Raw genomic sequence first — 20,585 nt, 5'->3', positions numbered from 1 at the left:
GTGCCTCAGTCTCCCTAGGGGTTTGCAGTGTCCGGAGAGTGGTCACTCCCTTTCATGGCAGCCCCCAAGATGCTGCCTCGCTTTATAAACTGAGGGGTCCTCGAAATTAGCCCAAGGTCACACACTTGTGAGCTGCGGGCTCAAACCCAGGTTCCAGGCAGGCTGGCGTTTCCTCCGAGGTGCACTTGCCCCGAGTGTCGAGTCTGGGGACGCGGTCCCGGAGAGGAGAGAGGGACCCGGGCCTGCGGCGGGAGGGGCATTGAGGGGCGGCTGGCCGGGCCGAGCCGGGGCGGAGGCGACGGGCCCCGGCGGGGCGGGCCCTCGCGGGCGGCGGTGAAAGCTCCTGCACAGTCGGCTGTGAGCCCTGGGAGCAGGAGGCTCGGCGCGCAGACCAGCCCGGGATGGAGCCGGGCGCCGTGTGAGCCACGGGAGGGTCGCGGGGCGCGGGGGCGGGTCGGGGCCAGCCGGCCAGGCCGCGCCACGCTCCCCCGCCCCGCCGCGCCCTGGCTCCGGCGCCCGCGGAGCTGAGACTGAGCGCGCCAGCCCTCCGGGGCCGAGGCTCTGGGACAGACACCGCGAGGGAGGCGGCCGGCGTGGGCTCTCGGCGCGGACGCAGCGCCCCTTCCTCTTGGTGAGTGGCAGGCGGCGGGCGGGGGGCGCCAACTTCGCCGCCAACTTGGGGCTGGGTTCCCGCGGCGCGCGAGCAAGGACGGCGGAGACAGAGGCGGGACACCCGGGGGGAGCCGGGCCCGCGCAGGACTCTCGGGGCGCGAGGAGGGGGCGGCTGGAGGACCCGGACCCTCGAGAACCCGGCCTTGGGTTTGGACCCGGGCGGCCGGAGAGGAGGTGAAGAAGAGGCCGAGGAGACAGGCGCGCGGCGGACGTGAGAGAAGGACGCGGGTGCAGCGCCTAAGACGTTCGTCCCCGGGGTCGCCGAGCCCCCCTCCTCCTTCGCTTGGCGCGGCGGCACGGCGGGAGCGGGGGAGTCTGGGCTGCCGCGGACCCCAACTGTTGCTGCTGGAAGCCACCGGGGCGGAGGGCGGGGAACAGGTCAGGGAGCTGGGGCCAGGGCTGGGATCGACCAGAGCGAGGGGTTGGAAAGGAATCGAGAAGGCTAAAGGGGGCTGTGCGGCTCCCCAGCCCAGTGCCCCGGTTTCCCTAGGTCTGCTGGGCACCTGCTGCACACTTGCCTCGGCGCCCAGACCCCTTCCTCCGCCGTGGGTCCCGATTCTTCCCCTCCAGCTCTGCCCCATCTCCTCTGCCCCAGCCTAGGTCTCTCCCTCCTGCGACCTGGGAGAATCGGAGTGGGCTTCCAGAGTAGTGGCATCTTGCAGATGCTGGCCCGTGCCCGGCTTCCGGGCTTCCAGCGCGCGAAGGGAAGGGTAGGCAGAGAGGGCGCTGGGCGAGCGTGACCTGGCGCTGGGCCCTGGCTGCGCACCAGCCGCCTGCGCCAGTCTCTGGGGGCTTCACCCAGGATCCCCGACGGCGGGGAGGGGAAGCCTCGAGCCTCCTGTTTCCTGCCTAGGCGGGCAAGGCGTGGACACACGGAGCAAAGGCACCAGGCAACCTGAACCTCCAGGTGCGTCCCGCGACCCTGCAAGGAGCTGCTGGGTGAGCAAGACAGAAATTCCCGCCAGGCCCCGATGCCCACCCTATTCGTCCACTCGGTTTCCCAGCCCTGGTCGTCCAAGGGGACTTCTGGCTCGGTCCCCCAGCCCTCGGATGGTGGCGTCATCTTAGTTCAGTCCCTGACCCCAGGCCACAGGAAAATCGAGGAAAGAAACTTATTTGGGGAGGGTACCATTCTGCTGGCTGTATTTCGGAGCCCGTCCAGGTCTTGGCGGGGCTAGTGACTTTGAGCCTGTTTCTAAACTCCCGAAGAATAAGAGCGTGCAAGAGGCAGGTAGGCAGGTCCGGGACACCTGGGTTCGCCCAGGGCCCCGGGGCAGGCCTGGGCTGGTACCAGGGCCGCCTGCCAGACTGGCTTGGTCCCCCCACTGCGGGGCTCAGGATCATGACCCAGCTTGGGGGAGTGGGGGTGGGGGCGCAGGAGCCGCGGACGCCGGCGGGGACAGCGCGGGGCGGGGGGCGCCGGGTGCGTGGTGCCCAGCTCCGCCGCCAGGAGGCGTGGCGCGGGTCCCCGCCCGGAGCCGCCGCCGCCGCCGCTGCATCGCGAGTGTCCTTGAGCCGCGGGTGACGGTGGCTCTCGCTGCTTGCGCCCCCTCCTCCCGCGGGGGGAGCCTGATGCCACGTTCCCTATGAATTATTTATCGCCGGCCTAAAAATACCCCGAACTTCACAGCCCGAGTGTAAGAGATTCCTGCGGAGGGGAGGGGGCGGGGCGTCCCGGGGGCCGGGGGGAGTCCGGGCTTGGTCAGCAGAGACTGGGGGCGGTAGCCTTGGAGGAGCGAGAACTCCGTGCCCCCAGCAGTGGGGCATGCTAGAACGGCGGTCCTCTCCCCTGGCGCCTCAGTTCGGGTTTTGGCTGGGCAAAAGGGAGGGAGGGAAACCCGACGGCAAAGGAAGGGCGGCTCACCGGAAGGGCAGGGGGTCTGGGGTTCTGCTGGTGGGTGGGGAGGACTCCAGCGACCAAGTTTCCTAGCCTGGGAGAGGAGGAGCCTTCGGTATCTCCGATGTGAGCCGGTGTGAGTGCGGGAGTGTGCATGTGCGTGCAGGTCTGTGCCAGGGGATCTGGCTGAGCTGTGGGGACCCAGGAAGAAGGCCCCCAGCCTGGGAAGGTGCTCAGACCCTTCCAGATGCTGCTGTGTCCTGAAGGATTGACCACTGCCATCCTCTCTGGGGCTCTTTGGGGGATCTCTGTGTTTGTCAAACATTAGTTTAAGGGCTGTTTGTGGAAGGGGTGAGACCCTGAGTGGGTGGGTGGGCAGAGGTCTCTGAGACAATGTGTCTGCCCTCAAGGAGCTCGCAGTCCAGTGTGGGGCAGGGTGTTCATGAGTGCACACACACACACACCTGCCGCAGGACAGAATGGAGGGGTGGAGGGGACTACTGCACAGAGCTCCCCACCCAGGAGGGGAAGCCAGGGCAAAGGGAAGAAGGGCAGCTGCCTCAGCCTCGCCGCAGACCCTGCACCTGGAGCCTGAAGCATCAAGGCAGGTGCCTGTGGGAGAGGGATTTCAGCTGGGCCCTGAAGGAGAGTAGACTTCTGTTGGGATGAGGACGTTCCAGCCTGGGGGATGCTGGAACAAGGCCTGGAGACGAGGGCAGAGTGGGGCTGTTTGGCCAGCAGACTGGCAGAGCTGTGGGCTCCAGGGATGGGAGGATGGTTGGTTGTGGTCAGGGTGCAGAGGGCTCTGTCTATGGGACTAAGCTGTCTGGACTTCATTTGTGGGCACCAGGGAGTAGCTGTCCTGTGTGAGGAGGGAGCAGTGGCTGGAGGGAGGCTTCAGCAGTGCAGTGGGGCTGGTGGGGGTGGGTAGATGGGAGGTGGGGAGGGGGAGGCAAGGGAGGAGATTGTGGTGGGGCAGAGCGGGGTTTGTCCCTCCTACCTCTGTAGGGCGGCGGGGTTAGACAGGGTAATAAGACAGACGTCAGAAGCTCCTTGAGTCTGCCCCTTGCTATTTGGAGCCCAGGGACTTACCTCGTTTTGGCCCCTCTCTCTCGAGGTATTCTGGGATCCCTCCCCCATTTTAGGCCCCTTGGTTAGAGGTACAACCTGCCTCAACTCCCCCACCCCCCAGCCCGGGAGGACACCTTCCCTTTGGAGAGAGTCTCTGGTGTCCCCAGCCCAGGAGGATGCCTTCCTATTAGAAAGAGTGGGAATGAGAACATTTCAGCTGTTATCAGACCCTATTCCTGCGCGTGAATGAGCTTTAGGTCCTTGGTTAAGAAAAGGTCGGCCGGGCGCGGTGGCTCAAGCCTGTAATCCCAGCACTTTGGGAGGCCGAGACGGGCGGATCACGAGGTCAGGAGATCGAGACCATCCTGGGTAATACAGTGAAACCCCGTCTCTACTAAAAATACAAAAACTTAGCCGGGCGAGGTGGCGGGCGCCTGTAGTCCCAGCTACTCGGGAGGCTGAGGCAGGAGAATGGCGTGAACCCGGGAGGCGGAGCTTGCAGTGAGCTGAGATCCGGCCACTGCACTCCAGCCTGGGTGACAGAGCGAGACTCCGTCTCAAAAAAAAAAAAAAAAAAGATCTTGACTGGGGAGGCCGGAAGTTTGAGGGGAGTAGGGAGGGCAGGCTATTGGTGGAAAGAGAGATACATTTAGAAGAAGGAGGTTGGAGACGCTCATGGCAGACTGCTTATTCTGCCCCTTTGCAGTTGAGGAGCCTGGGCCCTTCATCCAGGGTAACACTGTCCAGAGAAGTAAAATAAATAAATACATAAAATGGGAGCCACAAGTACAATTTAAAGTTTTCTAGTAACCACATTACAACAAATAGAAAGAAACAGGTGACATGAATTTTAATAGTATATTTTCCTTGACTAAACATACCCCAAATGTTATTATTTCAACATGTAATTAAGATACAAATGTTTATGAGATTTTGACATTCTTTTTCCCTATTGTCTTCAGTGTGCAGTGTGGGATGAAATTTTATACTGGTAGCAACCTCCGTTTGGGTGAGAGATGTTTCCGGTACCCAATAGTCATGTATGACTGGTGGCTCCTATACTGGGCAGCACAGATCTAGAGCTTATCACTGGGAGGCAGTGGTGGTAGGAGGTTTGGGGCTTCCCAGAGGGCAAGGAACCTCTAGGACCTGGAGGTGTGGGCAGAGGTGGGCAGACAGAGGCCTTACAAGGGGAGCGACAAGCATATCAGTGAGCTTTGTGCTCGAGATTTGACATCCCTGATTGGTGGTGGTAGCTGAGGCATGGCGTGGCACTGATCGATCCCATGCCAGACTCAAACATGTCTCTGGGCTGTCAATTCTGTCACTTCTGTGTCACTGTACTAGGGAACCATACACATGGGAAGACTTCAAGGGCACCAACATGAGAACAATATTCCCTTCCTTGCCAAAACTCCTGTCTTGTTAGCCTGAAATTCTACCACCTGGCACTTTAGCTTAAGGCTCAACTACCTCTCTCTTGGGAATGAGAACCCTTTCAGCTATTATCAGTCCCTTATACCTTCCTGTGAATGAGCTCTAGATCCTTAGCTAAGAGAAGGTCTTGAGGGGGAGGCTGGGCAGTTTGAGGGAAGTAGGGAGGGAAGGGTGGAAAGAGAAATACATTTAGAAAAAGATGAGGTTGGAGGTGCTAACAGCAGCATGCTCATTCTGCAGATTTGACTCTAAGTTCCTGGAGCGGAGGGACCATGTCTCACCCACAGGGACATTCGACCATCCAGTGCCGACCGCAGGGAAGGGGTTCAGCACACATGGCCAATTTATGTTTCTGCACTAAAGTCAGTCTAGTGGGTTCCCCTGGAGGGATCCTTTCAGTGCCACCCTGGGGAGAAGAGGAACTTTCCTGAATGTTCCTGGTAGCCTCTTGCACTTCCCCGCTCTCTGGATTCCTTAGAGGACTAGAGACCCAAGAAGGCCCATATGTCTGTAAGACATTAGGCTTTGGATTAAAAAAAGAGAGAGAAATTTGGTGGCAGGCAAAAGGAAGGCCCTGTGAGAAAGCTGGAGCCTGCCCAGCCATTGCCTCGGGCCCCAGCCCTGAAGGGCATCTGCCTTTCCGAGGCGCGGTTTCTGGCAACTTCTTGATTTTCGTGAGCATTTCTGTAGCAGAAATGTGCAGATCCTGGGGGAGGCGGGAGGGCTAGAGTGGCAGGCTCATCCTGTCCACCCTTTAGCTCTCCCCTGCTCAGAAGTTTTGCTGGGGATGTGATGAAGATGGAAGCGGTGGCAGTGCCGTGGCCGATGGCCAGCTGGGAGGGAGAGCGACATCCGTGGGCACCACTCCACTCAGGCTTTGCGTTACCCTCACTGCTGTGGCTCTTGATCCCAATCCAAAATAATGACATTTAGCAAGGATACATGTCAGGGCCCTGGATCGGGTTAAAAAGATCCTGCACGCCAGTGATGGCCTGAGAGGCCAGCCCACCAGCTCATGTGAAACGAGACCAAACCCCAGCTCACCAGCTTGGGGTTTCGGGTACCCCTGAGCTCTGAACAAGTGAGCGCTGTTGCACCCTGCTGCGTAAGAGCTGCTGCTAGCTGAGGCCACAGAAGGAAGGGCTGTAGTGACATCCAGTGCTGAGGAGGAGGGGGCTCTGTGCCAGGCAGAGCCATGCAGAGCAGGGCCCTTGGGGCTGGCCCCATGGCAAGCAGGGCACGCTGGACCAGTAGCACAGGCCCTGATGAGAGACAGATGGAAGATCCCGTTTAGACTACAGAGAGGACTGGCAGCGGGGCGGGGGGTTGGGGGTGATGCAAGAGCTGTCTTCCTTCACCTGGCTGGGGGCCTGTCACCTGCAGGATAAGGTCACTAATCCCAGCAAATAGCCTGTTAGCTCATCTAAGTCCCACACTGCTGTGATGATTTCAGGCAAGAAAACATGGCTCAGAGAGGCTAAGTGACTTCCCTAAGATCACACAGCCAGTTAGTGGCAGAACTGGGACATGAACTCAGATCTCTCTGACTCAAATCCATGCACTTGAACCCCAGACTAGCATTTTCAGTATAACTTCCTAGGGCAGAGCCCGGTGGCTGTGTTTCGGAAGGCCTTGCCTTTCCAGCCAAGTGTGCAGTTCATCGGTAGACTGGAGGGCTGGGTCCCGGTTGTGGCTCCTCTTCTTCCCTGGCCCTTGCTCTTCCGGGATGACCTTGGGATGCTCAACTAACCTCTGTCTCTTTCTCTTTGTCTGTGTCTGTCTGTCTCCCTCTCTCTCCGCCTCTCTTCGGGGAGGGAGGTTTTCCCTTCTTCTCTTTCATCTTCTGTATGTGTGCCCCTCTGTCCCTCCTGTCTGTCCATCTACCTCTCTCCAAACCTCTGTTTCCCTACCTGTGCTTGTCCTGGTCTCTCCGCAGGACCCTCCGGTGGACATGGGTGGGGCCCTGGGGCCGGCCCTGTTGCTCACCTCGCTCTTCGGTGCCTGGGCGGGGCCGGGGCCGGGGCAGGGTGAGCAGGGCATGACGGTGGCCGTGGTGTTTGGCAGCTCGGGGCCGCCCCAGGCCCAGGTCCGTGCCCGCCTCACCCCCCAGAGCTTCCTGGACCTGCCCCTGGAGATCCAGCCACTCACAGTGGGGGTCAACAACACCAACCCCAGCAGCCTCCTCACCCAGATCTGCGGCCTCCTGGGTGCTGCCCGCGTCCACGGCATTGTCTTTGAGGACAACGTGGGCACCGAGGCGGTGGCCCAGATCCTTGACTTCATCTCCTCCCAGACCCATGTGCCCATCCTCAGCATCAGCGGAGGCTCCGCTGTGGTCCTCTCCCCCAAGGTGCATGTCCAAACTCATGTCCCCTCGTGCCTCAGGCCTGGAACCAGGCTGGGGCGGGCGGTGCTTAGGTTCTGGGAAGCTGGGATTAGACGGGACCGGCAGGGAGGTGGGGGCTGAGGGCATGACGTGGGTGATGGGGAGATGGCTATGGGAATGACAGCCCATGTTCTAGACGAGAGACATTCTGGGCTGCCCTCACATTGTGTCTGGATGAGGGGTAGGCAGGGTGCAGGCCCACCTCTGGCTGCCGGGCTCAGGCCCCAGCCCTCCTCCTGTCTGCTGCCCTCAGCTTCCTAGGTCAGGGTGAAGACCCAGAGGGCCGGCCGGGCATGGAGGTGGTGCCATGCCCTTCGGGCAGTTGTAGTTCACCTGTAGGGTGAGCACTCCAGGGAACCCTGGAGCCCTGCGGGAGGCAGAAACGGCCCTGCCCTTGCAGGGCTGGGGGAGAACGTTCCAAACACACACCCATCCGCAGTTACAACTGGGACAAGCATTCTGAAGGAAAAACAGGATGCTGTGAGGCAGCTCACGCATGGCTCATGCATAGGGTGTTGGCCAGGGAAGGTCTCTGGAGAAATGATGTCTAGGCTGAGGGCCTAAGGGCGAGTCAGTGGGGAGGGAGAGAGGCCCAGGCAGAGGAGCAGGTGGGATGAAGTTCTCAAGGTGGGGAAGGAGCTCAGAGCTTTGGAGGAATAGAGGGAAAAGCCTGGAGAAGGAGGCGGGGGCCTGGCCACCTGGGAAGACATTTGGGCTTTTCCCTAAGCAAGTGGGCAGCCAGGGCAGGGCAAGCGGGCTGTGACGGTGGCCGTGGTCCGTGCCCACCTTAGCCCTGTGAGCTTCCTAGACCTGCCCCTGGTGATCTAGCCACTCAAGGAAGAGCACAGGAGAGTCGAGGGAAGAGACTGATCTGATTTGCCTTTGTTTCATTAATTTTTATATGAAGAATTTTGAGTATACATTAAAAAGTATAAGGAAGGCTTATATATCCCCTGTTCGCCCTGGTCATCCACCCCAGCCTCACCACCACCCCCTTTCCCTTCTTCTGTGTTAATTTGAAGCGAAGCCCAGGCATCCTCTTATTCCATCCATAAATATTTCAGTATGTATCCCTGGCAGATAAGGGATTAAGAAAGTAAAACCACCATACATCATTATGTCTAAAAAATAATAAAAATTCCTTCAACTATCCAGGCAGTGTTCAAATTTCCCCATTGTCTCATAACTGTCATAAATGTTTATTTTGCAGCCTGTTTGCTCGAATCAAGAGCCAAATCAGGTCCACACGTGCCGGTTGGTTGGTGTGGCTCCTAAGTTTCTCTCAACCTCTGGGCCCCTCCTCTGTCTCTCCCTCTTTTTTCCTTGCAATTTGTTTTTTGAAGAAACTGCATTGCTTGGCCTCTGAATTTTCCCTTATTTGCTTTTTTAAAAGACTGGGACAGTGGCAGCAGTGAGACCAGTTAGGAGGGGACTGCGCTGGCCCCGGTGCCAGCCGGCAGTGCCTTGGGCTTTTGTGGTGGCAGGGGGTGGAGAGGAGCATTCCCACCCTCAGGGCTCCGACCAGGTGGTGTTTCCCAGTCCTCTTGGGTCCCCGGCGTAAGATCTCAGGACACTGGCTCTCGACCCTCATCGTGCTCTTAGGAAATACAGACGCCTGGCTTTGCACCTCTGGAATTCAGATTCAGTTGGTCTGGGGCAGCGCTTCTCAGTCTAGCGGGCTCAAGGGTCCACTGAAGGGCTTGTTAGAATACAGATGCCAGGCGCCATACCCAGCGACTCCGATCCGGTCGGTGTGGGGTGCGACCTGAGAATCTGCATTTCTGACAAACTCCCCGGTGGTGCTGATGCTGCGGGTCTGAGGGCCAGCGTGGTGGGCTGGGGGCCGGGCATGACCATGCTAATGGGCAGCGGGGAACCACGTTGGGGCGCGAGGGAGGCGCAGGCCAGGGGACTCCCGGAATGCGGAGCATCCACCCGCGCAAGGGCGCCTGGGAGCGGATGGAGGGGTCGAGGTCGGGGAAGGGGCGCGAGGCGGGGCTCAGCCTGCCCCGCCCCGGCTCAGGCCCCGCCCCGCCCCCAGGAGCCGGGCTCCGCCTTCCTGCAGCTGGGCGTGTCCCTGGAGCAGCAGCTGCAGGTGTTGTTCAAGGTGCTGGAAGAGTACGACTGGAGCGCCTTCGCGGTCATCACCAGCCTGCACCCGGGCCACGCGCTCTTCCTGGAGGGCGTGCGCGCTGTCGCCGACGCCAGTCACCTGAGCTGGCGGCTGCTGGACGTGGTCACGCTAGAGCTGGGCCCGGGAGGGCCGCGCGCGCGCACCCAGCGCCTGCTGCGCCAGCTCGACGCGCCCGTGTTCGTGGCCTACTGCTCGAGCGAGGAGGCCGAGGTACTCTTCGCCGAGGCGGCGCAGGCCGGCCTGGTGGGGCCCGGCCACGTGTGGCTGGTGCCCAACCTGGCGCTGGGCAGCACCGATGCGCCCCCTGCCACCTTTCCTGTGGGCCTCATCAGCGTCGTCACCGAGAGCTGGCGCCTCAGCCTGCGCCAGAAGGTCCGCGACGGCGTGGCCATTCTGGCCCTGGGCGCCCACGGCTACCGGCGCCAGCACGGAACCCTGCCAGCCCCAGCCGGGGACTGCCGCGCTCACCCTGGGCCCGTCAGCCCTGCCCGGGAGGCCTTCTACAGGTGGGCACCTGCCCGGGGCATAGGGGTAGGGAGGTGGGGAGCACTTCGGGGGACCTGGGTGGCAGTGAACTTGGGCTGGCCAGCTACACCTCTCACTAGCTGCGTGCCTGGGGCCACATTACCCCACCTGTCTGTGCCTTAGTGTCCTCATCTGAAAAAACAGCAGGTGTCAGGGTGTGGCAAGGATCGTGGGGCCAATATAGGGAAGCACTTTGAACAATAAACACAATCAAGGCCACCTGCTGTCGGTGGTGGCAGTGAGGCAGAGGCAGGGGGTGCCTGGTCCTTGGCAGGGCTGCAGGCATCTCTCCCCTCTGGCAGGCACCTACTGAATGTCACCTGGGAGGGCCGAGACTTCTCCTTCAGCCCTGGTGGGTACCTGGTCCAGCCCACCATGGTGGTGATCGCCCTCAACCGGCACCGCCTCTGGGAGATGGTGAGAAGGGGGTGAGCCCAGGGGCCCTCAGTGTCCTCTCATTTTGTCCCCGCCTCCTCTTGTGCCCACAGCTGACTAGAGAGTCCCTCTGTCCCTTATCCAACCCCTCATCTTCCAGGTCTCAGCTGAAACAAACATCTCCTCCATTGGGAAGCCTCCAGGTGCCCCGGGGTGGGTGAGGTGCCCTGCTCTGGGCTCCCATAACACCCCAGCTTCCCTCCACTATAGAACATTTCAAGTGCTCCTATCTCCTGGTCCTGCCCCTGCAGGAGTAACCCATGACCATGCTGGCCAGACAGGCTTGTAAACAATATGGAGAGATCAGTGCTTGAGTAGACGTGTGCAAAAGATTGTGGGATTGGAGATGAGGAACAGGAATTAGTTCTGCCTTCAAAGGAAGAAACTGGGGAAGAGGTCACAGAAGATGGGATATTTGAGCTGGGCTGTGGAGGTTTGAGTAGGAGCCCACCAGGAAGAGGTGTTAGCCTGGAAGAGACAGAGAGGCAGAAGGGTTTGGGGCATTTTTAAGTGATGCAGGGGTGTGTTTGGGGGTGTGCAGACTGAGGAGGTAGGAGTGATGGGGGGGACACTGGACCTGAGCATGAAGGGCCTTGAGTGCTCAGCTAAGGACTTTCTGTCAAAGTCAGGGGGGACCAGTACAGTGAGTGAGACAGGGTCAGGTCTGGGCTTTAGGAAGACGCTGTGGGTCAGTGTGGAGCTGGATTGGAGAACACAGGGACCCGAGGCTGGGGGAGGCTGCCAGGAGCAGCCCTACTCTGACCTACACCAGCGTCCCCAGGTGAGAGAGGGGGATTCTTGGCCCTGGCAGGCTCCACCTAGAGGGTGGGGGCTGTAGGGCTGGAGGCCCCAGGCTGAGACTGTCACCCTCCACAGGTGGGGCGCTGGGAGCATGGCGTCCTATACATGAAGTACCCTGTGTGGCCTCGCTACAGTGCCTCTCTGCAGCCCGTGGTGGACAGTCGGCACCTGACGGTGGCCACGCTGGAAGAGAGGCCCTTTGTCATCGTGGAGAGCCCCGACCCTGGCACAGGAGGCTGCGTCCCCAACACCGTGCCCTGCCGCAGGCAGAGCAACCACACCTTCAGGTCTGCGGAGTGCCCTGGGAGGCTGGTGTGAGCTGGGTGCTGCTGTGTGATGGTCAGGTGTTGTGTATGTCTCATGCTTGGGTGTGGGGCAGGGGTCCACGTGCCAGGCTGGGAGGAGCGGCTGGGGAGGGGCTGGGCCACGATGTGCTCTAACTCCCGGTGGTCTCATGGTGGCATGACTGCAGCAGCGGGGACGTGGCCCCCTACACCAAGCTCTGTTGTAAGGGATTCTGCATCGACATCCTCAAGAAGCTGGCCAGGGTGGTCAAATTCTCCTACGACCTGTACCTTGTGACCAACGGCAAGCATGGCAAGCGGGTGCGCGGCGTATGGAACGGCATGATTGGGGAGGTAGGCCCCACCCCACTCCCTCCTCACCTGCCCCGCCTGTCTGCCTGCTGCCCAGGCCCCATGCAGCTCTCAGATGCCCTCTAGAGGGGGGCATGGGCTGTCACCAGGGATGACTCCTGGGATGGTCAGTACTGAAAGCTGAGCTCTGAGGGCCCCAGAGGGAACGACTGATTCAGCCGGTGGGTGTTAGAAGGGGTGCCTGGAGGTGCCTGTGAAGTGTGTCTACCCCTCGGGAGCCCTTTTTCCAAACCTCCGTGGCGTCTGGCCCCCAGGTGTACTACAAGCGGGCAGACATGGCCATCGGCTCCCTCACCATCAATGAGGAGCGCTCCGAGATCGTAGACTTCTCTGTGCCCTTCGTGGAGACGGGCATCAGTGTGATGGTGGCTCGCAGCAATGGCACCGTCTCCCCCTCGGCCTTCCTGGGTGAGGCCCAGGGTGGGCAGAGATGGCTTCGGGGCCAGAGGGGCCCACAAGGAGGGTGTGTACAGCTTGGGTGGAGATGGGGAGTTGGGTGGGCTCTCAGAGGCCAAGCACAGCAGCCTTGGGTCTTGGAGGTTGGCTGGAGGTGAGTGGAAAGGAGACAAGAGAAGTGAGGTCGGTGTTCGGTTCTAGGTATGGCTGCCAGGCGAGGGTGGGGTTGGGGGTGTGGGATGGGTCATGGTGCCCCTGTGAGTGACAGGAAAGCTTGGCAGGCAGGCTGGCCTCAGGATGGGCCATGGGCCAGGACCGTGGAACAAGTGGGGGAGGCCCGTGGGGAGCCGAGGAGTGAGTGTAGTGTGGGAAGAGGTGTGTTGCTTCCTGGGTGAGGAGTCCAGCATTGGTTGGGCAGCCAGGTCCCATGCTGGGTGCTGGGGCTACAGCCATAATCCTTGCCTTCCCACAGTGCCCAGTCAGAGGTCACGTGGGACATGCAGTATGAGGTGGCAGAGAGCTGTGAGCACAGGCAAGGGGCAGGGAAGAGCTGAGGCTGGCCAAACAGGAGTGAAAACCTCGGCTCTGTCCTGTCCTACTGTGCGGCCTTGGGCAAGTCACAGAACCTCTCTGAGCAGGCTCCTCAGCCACGGAAGAGAGAAAACAAAACCCACTTCATAGCATAGCAAAGGCTCATGGCAGGAGTGATTTCCCTTCCTCCCTCCCTCCCTCTCTCCTTCCCTCTCTTCCTTTCTTCTTTCCTTTTTTTTTTTTTTTTTTTTTAAGATAGGGTCTTCCTCTGTCACCCAGGCTGGAGTGCAGTGGTGCCATCTCGGCTCACTACAGCCTGGACTTCCTGGGCTCAAGTGATCCTCCCACCTCAGCCTCTTGAGTAGCTGGGACCACAGGTGCATGCCGCCACACCTGGCTAATTTTTGTATTTTGTATAGAGACAGGTTTTCACTATGTTGCCCAGGCTGGTCTCCAAACTCCTGGACTCAAGCAGTCCACCTGCCTCAGCCTCCCAAAATGCTGGGATTACAGGTGTGAGCCACTGCACCTGGCCAACACTAGTGATTTCTTTTCTTTTTTTTTGTGACTGAGTCTCGCTCTGTTGCCCAGGCTGGAGTGCAGTGGTGCGATCTCAGCTCACTGCAACTGACGCCTCCCGGGTTCAAGTGATTCTCCTGCCTCAGCCTCCTGAGTAGCTGGGACTACAGGCGTGTGTCATCATGCCTGGCTAATTTTTGTATTTTTAGTAGAGACGGGGTTTCACCATGTTGGCCAGGCTGGTCTTGAACTCCTGATCTCAGGTGATCTGCCCACCTCGTCCTCCCCAAGTGCTGGGATTACAGGTGAGAGCCACCAAGCCCAGCCAGCAGTAGTGATTTCTTACTCTAGGAGATAGAAACAGTCTTGTCCGGGGCCTGGGGTGGGTGTCTCCAGTTCCCTGGGCACGGGTTTCCATGTTGGTAGGATGAGGAGTAAGACTTGGCCTCAGGGGCCCTGATTCCAGGCGGAACCACCAGATCATCCACTTGGGGACAGGCAGGGGTTGTGAAGTCAAAAGAACGTTTCTTGGGGTGGGTGACTTGTACCTGTCCCAGGGAAGTGGGGGGCAGGGGGAGACTAAGGATGCTGGAGATCCTGACCTCTTTTGGGGGCCTCTCCCTGGGGCTCTGCTGCTTTGAGTCAGGGGCCCCCTTGGCTGGGTCCGCAGAGCTGGTGGGCCCCTACTTTGACCACGTGGACCCCACCTGTCTCCACCCAGTGCTTCCGGGCTGGGGGCAGGGACAGGGAACATGCCGAGGCCTCTGAACTGCCTCCCTCTGTCCCCAGAGCCATATAGCCCTGCGGTATGGGTGATGATGTTTGTCATGTGCCTCACCGTGGTGGCCATCACCGTCTTCATGTTCGAGTACTTCAGCCCCGTCAGCTACAACCAGAACCTCACTAGAGGCAAGAGTAAGCCTCGCCTGGACCTGGCACGAGGGGTGGGCCTGGGCACCCTGAGGGTTGGGCTCAGGGGCAACGGGTCCTCCAGAGAATACCTTTGGGAAGTCCCTTGCCTTTGGATGACACATGCTGGGGGCCAGTCAGATCACACACACACACACACACACACACACACACACACACACACACACACGGGCGAGCTCACTTGACCTGGTGAGGGAATGGCCAGGGACGGATGCCCCCCAAGGCCAGGCTGAGCCCTGAGCCCTTTCATGGTGGGCAGGAGGAGCCCCAGCATCCCCCTCTTGCCCCCAGAGTCCGGGGGCCCATCTTTCACCATTGGCAAGTCCGTGTGGCTGCTGTGGGCGCTGGTCTTCAACAACTCGGTGCCGATCGAGAACCCGCGGGGCACCACCAGCAAGATCATGGTTCTGGTCTGGGCCTTCTTTGCTGTCATCTTCCTTGCCAGCTACACGGCCAACCTGGCCGCCTTCATGATCCAGGAGCAATACATCGACACTGTGTCGGGCCTCAGTGACAAGAAGGTTGTGGGGCCACAGCGTGGGGGGACACTGAGGGTGGGGACAGGCCGTGAGTGGGCAGACGCAGGACAGTCAGAGTCTGGGGAATTTGAGCTGGAAGCTGGGGCAGGAAGAAGCTTCAGGGCCTGCTGAGGAGGGGGTGGGGGCTGGGGCAAGAGATGGCTCAGGGTCACCGACTGAGAGGCCTTGGGTAAGTCTCTCCCTGTCTTGGGCCTCAGAGTCTCCATTTGGAAAACACAGGAGTGGCCTGGACAGCCTTTAAGACCTTCTGCTCTGACTATGCAAGTCCACACTGTGGGGCTGGGCTCTGGGGTGGGTTTGGGGCTTTGGTGCCTGGAAGGCTGGAGGAAGGGTTGTGACTGGCTGCTGCCCTCCACCTGCAGTTTCAGCGGCCTCAAGATCAGTACCCACCTTTCCGCTTTGGCACGGTGCCCAACGGCAGCACAGAGCGGAACATCCGCAGTAACTACCGTGACATGCACACCCACATGGTCAAGTTCAACCAGCGCTCGGTGGAGGACGCGCTCAGCAGCCTCAAGATGGGGTGCGTCCCCAGCCCTGCACCTGCTGTCTCCATCCATGTGTCTCCCCAGTGACCAGCCTTAGCTCTCAATGTAGGGACAGTGGGACTGAGCTGCCCTGCAGGACTCCTGGGGGGTGGAGGGAGGAGGTCTTGGGGCAGAGTGGAGCTTGAGGCAAAAATGGAAGGCCACCATGTGTCTCAGAACACAGCTGTGGTGCCGACCGAAGTTCAGCCTCAGCCTGAGGTGGTGGCTGGGACATCCTCTGAGCCTTAGGAGCATGGAGGGGGTGGGCAGAAAGGGTGGTGTCTTCTGGGAACAGAGAGTCCCCTGGCCACTCTGCGGAGGAGGGTGGGAGGGGTCCTCACTGCATCCAGGACCCAAGACAACCAGACAAGCCTCTGCCCATTGGTCCCTCCCGGGGGTGCCCAGCAAGCTCATGTGGTTTAGACCCCTGTCACGCCCCAGTTTCGGTGTCCCCTACCCTCCCATATGGTCCCTAGCTCTGAGGCTCAGCCTGTCCCCAGGAAGCTGGATGCCTTCATCTATGATGCTGCTGTCCTCAACTACATGGCAGGCAAGGACGAGGGCTGCAAGCTGGTCACCATTGGGTCTGGCAAGGTCTTTGCCACCACTGGCTACGGCATCGCCATGCAGAAGGACTCCCACTGGAAGCGGGCCATAGACCTGGCACTCTTGCAGTTCCTGGGGGACGGTGGGTACTGCCACTGCTGGGATGCCCAGGGTGGGCTGTGGAGCCCAAGGTTGTCAGCATTTCCACCACCACTCAAGTTCCCAAGGCCTGTGGGCAGGGAGAGGTCTCTGGGGGGTGAGAGGTTGGGGCAGTTGAGGGGGGCAGGTATAGGAGCAACTGGAGAGAGACTTGAGGAAGGGATAGGTGTGCAGGGAGGGAGCAGGAACTGGGCTAGAGACTCCCTCAAAGGCAGGAAGACAGGAAGGGGCTCAGGCCTCACGGTGAGGGTGGGGATGGGTGGAGTGGCTGAACTCCTTTCTTCTTCCCTAAGCCCCCTCCCATGATCTCTCCCAGATGAGCACCTCCTTTGCTTGGTATAGTATCTCCATGGCCATCTTGAGATTATGGATCTGCTTAGTCCCACATGTGTGCGTGGTCCAGCCCAGCCTGCCCCCAAACCCAGAGAGAGCTTTGCGTTTAGAGGAGTTCCATTCTTGTTAGATAAGACATGGTCTAGACTGGGTGTGGTGGCTCATGGCTATAACCCCAGCACTTTGGGAGGCTGAGGTGGGAGGATCACTTGAAGTCAAGAGTTTGAGATCAGCCTGGGCAACACAGCAAGATCCTGTCTCTATAAATAAAATTTAAAAAAAATTAGGCACATACCTATAATCCCAGCTACTTGGGAGGCTGAGGCAGGAGGACCCCTTCAGTCCAGGAGTTTGAGGCTGCAGTGAGCCATGATTGTGCCACTGTACTCCAGCCTGGGCGACAGAGTGAGACCCTGTCTCAAAAAAAAAAAAAAAATCTGATTTTTCAAACCATATAATAATGAGAGTGGCCAGGTGAGGTGGCCCATACCTGTAATCCCAGCACTTTGGGAGGCCAAGGTGTGAGGACTGCTTAAGTCTAGGAGATCGAGATCAGCCTGGACAACATGGGGATACCCTCTCTCTACAAAAGATACAAAAATTAGCCAGGTGTGGAGGTGCGCCTGTAGTCCCAGCTACTCAGGGGGCTGAGGCGGAAGGATCACTTGAACTAGGAGATCCAGGCTGCAGTGAGCCATGATCACACCACTGCACTCCAGCCTGGGTGACAGAGAGCATGACTGTCTCAATAATAATAATAATAAGAGCGATCACAATGCGTTCTCTTAGGAGCCTAGGCCTTTTGTCTCTGTGTGCCCAGCTCCATGAGTGGCATGTAGATGGTTAATAAGTATATGAAGATGAGTGAATGAATGAATGTTAACATTTACCCAATCAACAAGCCTTTACTGGGGGTGCACAGGGGGAGGACCCAAAGGCCAGCATTGCCCACTCCAGTCTGCACCCTGCTTTCCTATTTCCTTGCTCACTGACCCTCCAACTCCCCGCCCCACCACCCTGCCCCGGCCAGGCTAGATCCCCATGTGGTCTGCTTGAGGAAGAAGTGGGTGGCACCCTGGCCCCAGATCCATTCTTACTCCAGGCTTGTGTTGAGCTTTGTAAGGGGGTTGCTTATAGGGGGGTTTCCTGAGCCAGATGTGTATCCCCGCTCAACTCCAGGAGAGACACAGAAACTGGAGACAGTGTGGCTCTCGGGGATCTGCCAGAATGAGAAGAACGAGGTGATGAGCAGCAAGCTGGACATCGACAACATGGCAGGTGTCTTCTACATGCTGCTGGTGGCCATGGGGCTGGCCCTGCTGGTCTTCGCCTGGGAGCACCTGGTCTACTGGAAGCTGCGCCACTCGGTGCCCAACACATCCCAGCTGGACTTCCTGCTGGCTTTCAGCAGGGTGGGTGCCCATCCCTCCCCACACAAGCCAAAGCTTTAAGGGCACCTACCCAGATAAGTCCAGGCTGGCCATGGCCCATTTCCAGAGGTAAAACCAAGGTTCTGGCCGGGCTCGTGGCTCATGCCTGTAATCTCAACACTTTGAGAGGCTTAGGCCAGTGGATCCCGTGAGTCCAGAAGTTCGAGACCAGCCTGGGCAACATGGCAAAACCCCATCTCTACAGAAAATAAAAGAATGAGCTGGGCGTGGTGGTGCGCGCCTGCAGTCCCAGCTACTCAGGAGGCTGAGTTGGGAGGATCACTTGAGCCCAGGAGGCAGAGGTTGCAGTGAGCCGAGATGGCGCCACTGCACTCTGGCCTGGGCAGCAGAGTGAGACCCTGTGTCTAAACAAAAAACAAACCCAAAGTCCTGAGAGGTGGCATGGCTCACCAGGGTGGCAGGGTTGAAGAGGGGCAGAGCCCTCCCCCCACAGGTGTGCCCAGGTTGGAACCTTCATGTGCCAGGTGCTAACTAGAGTGATTAGGAGAATGAGTCACCCTGGGCACTCAGACCACTCATTCATCTGCAAAGCACAGTGCCTGGCACATGGGAGCTGCTTCCCAGTTAGCTGCTTCCTGAGACTTAAGAGAAGGCTGATGATGCCTTGGGACCAGGCGGGGACAATCGTGGCGGGTCCCTGAGCAGAGGGCGCTGCTCACGGCCTGTCGTCTCCCTACTGCCCAGGGCATCTACAGCTGCTTCAGCGGGGTGCAGAGCCTGGCCAGCCCACCGCGGCAGCCCAGCCCGGACCTCACGGCCAGCTCGGCCCAGGCCAGCGTGCTCAAGATGCTGCAGGCGGCCCGCGACATGGTGACCACGGCGGGCGTGAGCAGCTCCCTGGACCGCGCCACTCGCACCATCGAGAACTGGGGTGGCGGCCGCCGTGCGCCCCCACCGCCCCCCTGCCCGACCCCGCGGTCTGGCCCCAGCCCATGCCTGCCCACCCCCGGCTCGGCCCCAGAGCCGAGCCCCAGGGGCTGGAGACCGCCAGGCGGGGGTCGCGCGGCGCTTGTGCGCAGGGCTCCGCAGCCCCCGGGCCGTCCCCCGACGCCGGGGCCGCCCCTGCCCGACGTCTCCCGAGTGTCGCGCCGCCCAGCCTGGGAGGCGCGGTGGCCGGTGCGGGCCGGGCACTGCGGGAGGCACCTCTCGGCCTCCGAGCGGCGCGCGCTCCCAGAGCGGCCCCTGTCGCCCGCGCGCTGTCACTACAGCTCCTTTCCTCGAGCCGACCGATCCGGCCGCCCCTTCCTCCCGCTCTTCCCCGAGCCCCCGGAGCCGGAGGACCTGCCGCTGCTCGGGCTGGAGCAGCTGGCCCGGCGGGAGGCCCTGCTGCACGCAGCTTGGGCCCGGGGCTCGCGCCCGCGCCACGCTTCCCTGCCCAGCTCCCTGGCCGAGGCCTTCGCTCGGCCCAGCTCGCTGCCCGCTGGGTGCACCTGCCTCACCTGCGCCCGCCCCGACGGCCACTCGGCCTGCAGGCGCTTGGCGCAGGCGCAGTCGATGTGCCTGCCGACTTACCGGGAGGCCTGCCAGGAGGGCGAGCAGGCAGGGGCCCCCACCTGGCAGCACAGACAGCATGTCTGCCTGCACGCCCACGCCCACCTGCCGTTTTGCTGGGGGGCTGTCTGTCCTCACCTTCCACCCTGTGCCAGCCAGGGCTCCTGGCTCTCTGGGGCCTGGGGGCCTCTGGGGCACAGGGGCAGAACTCTGGGGCTGGGCACAGGCTACAGGGACAGTGGGGGACTGGACGAGGTCAGTAGGGTAGCCTGTGGGACGCAAGGCTTCCCGGGACCCTGCACCTGGAGGCGGATCTCCAGTCTGGAGTCAGAAGTGTGAGTTATCAGCCACTCGGGCTTTGAGCCAGCTGGATTCTCTGCCTGGCACTGTCAGGATTAAGCGGCAGGCAGGATTGGGCTTTTCTCGCTTCTACCATGAAATCCTGGCCATGGGACCCCAGTGACAGATGATATCTTCCATGGTCATCAGTGACCTCAGTAGCCTCAAATCGTGGTGAGGGTTGGGCTTCTGCTGTCCTCTTATCATGCAGAGTTCTGCCAGGAGGGTGTGCTGTGAGGGTCAGACCCCTGAGGCTCTCCCTGCCCTGGGGCTAGCCAGTTACTGGTCATGGCTGCTGTGGGCATGGAGACTGGAACTTGTGGTTGAGGCAGGGTCATCCTGATCCTTGCTCTACCTGGCTGGAGTTTCTTCTCATCAGAGCACTGGGACATTAAACCAACCTTTTACAACACACTGGTCCTGGTTGCTTCATTCTGCATTCTGGAAGGGGCACAGCACAGGCCGCAGACAACAGGGGCATCATGGGAGTATCCCAGGTGGGGTGTTTGCCTAAAGCAGGTGGGCAGCTCCCTCTCAGGGAGGCGGAGCCTTGGGAGCGTCTGGGAGGGATGTGGGAAGGAGGTGAGGCTGAGAGGGGGCTCTGGACAGCAGAAGCCACTTGGTATTCAGGGCCAGCTCCCACCCATCCTGGCACCGGATGTAACATGTGTGCTCAGCACAGGGGCTCTGGTGATGATGGATGGCATTCATCCCTCAGTCTCCTTGAAAAGGGAGGCTTGTGCCAGGGGTGGTGGCTGCCCCGCCCTGCCAGGGACGCCCTGGGGAGCCTGACAGTGCCATGGTGGCAGAGGCAGAGAAAGGTAGGGAGCTTGTAGGTTTGCTAAACCCTGGCTGGCCACGTTGTCTCTG

The 20,585-nt window shown here is 60.3% G+C and overlaps 1 protein-coding gene across 14 annotated transcripts; it reads left to right on the top strand.

Annotated features, from left to right (window-relative positions):
- The first annotated feature begins 347 nt into the window (after window positions 1-347).
- GRIN2C (glutamate ionotropic receptor NMDA type subunit 2C) lies at window positions 348-20,127 on the top strand. 14 transcript variants are annotated; one of them, XM_077972665.1, is made up of 15 exons: window positions 348-631; window positions 1,526-1,611; window positions 6,954-7,367; window positions 9,445-10,043; window positions 10,365-10,479; window positions 11,374-11,585; window positions 11,771-11,936; window positions 12,209-12,362; window positions 14,190-14,315; window positions 14,622-14,851; window positions 15,067-15,129; window positions 15,232-15,392; window positions 15,897-16,084; window positions 17,614-17,846; window positions 18,570-20,127. In XM_077972665.1, the coding sequence occupies exons 3-15, from the start codon at window positions 6,969-6,971 to the stop codon at window positions 19,713-19,715; spliced, it is 3,792 nt and encodes a 1,263-aa protein (XP_077828791.1). In that variant the 5' UTR covers window positions 348-631; window positions 1,526-1,611; window positions 6,954-6,968; the 3' UTR covers window positions 19,716-20,127. The 14 variants fall into 14 exon arrangements, with proteins under 14 accessions (XP_077828791.1, XP_077828792.1, XP_028692598.2 ...); XM_077972666.1 differs by lacking the exon at window positions 15,067-15,129 and having other exon boundaries at window positions 11,774-11,936; XM_028836765.2 differs by lacking the exon at window positions 15,067-15,129.
- The last annotated feature ends 458 nt before the right edge of the window (window positions 20,128-20,585 follow it).

Source organism: Macaca mulatta, chromosome 16, assembly GCF_049350105.2.
Source record: "Macaca mulatta isolate MMU2019108-1 chromosome 16, T2T-MMU8v2.0, whole genome shotgun sequence".
NCBI lineage: Eukaryota > Metazoa > Chordata > Mammalia > Primates > Cercopithecidae > Macaca > Macaca mulatta.
The sequence above is the reverse complement of the archived record's forward strand: the minus strand, read 5'-3'. Positions and strand labels throughout refer to the sequence as shown.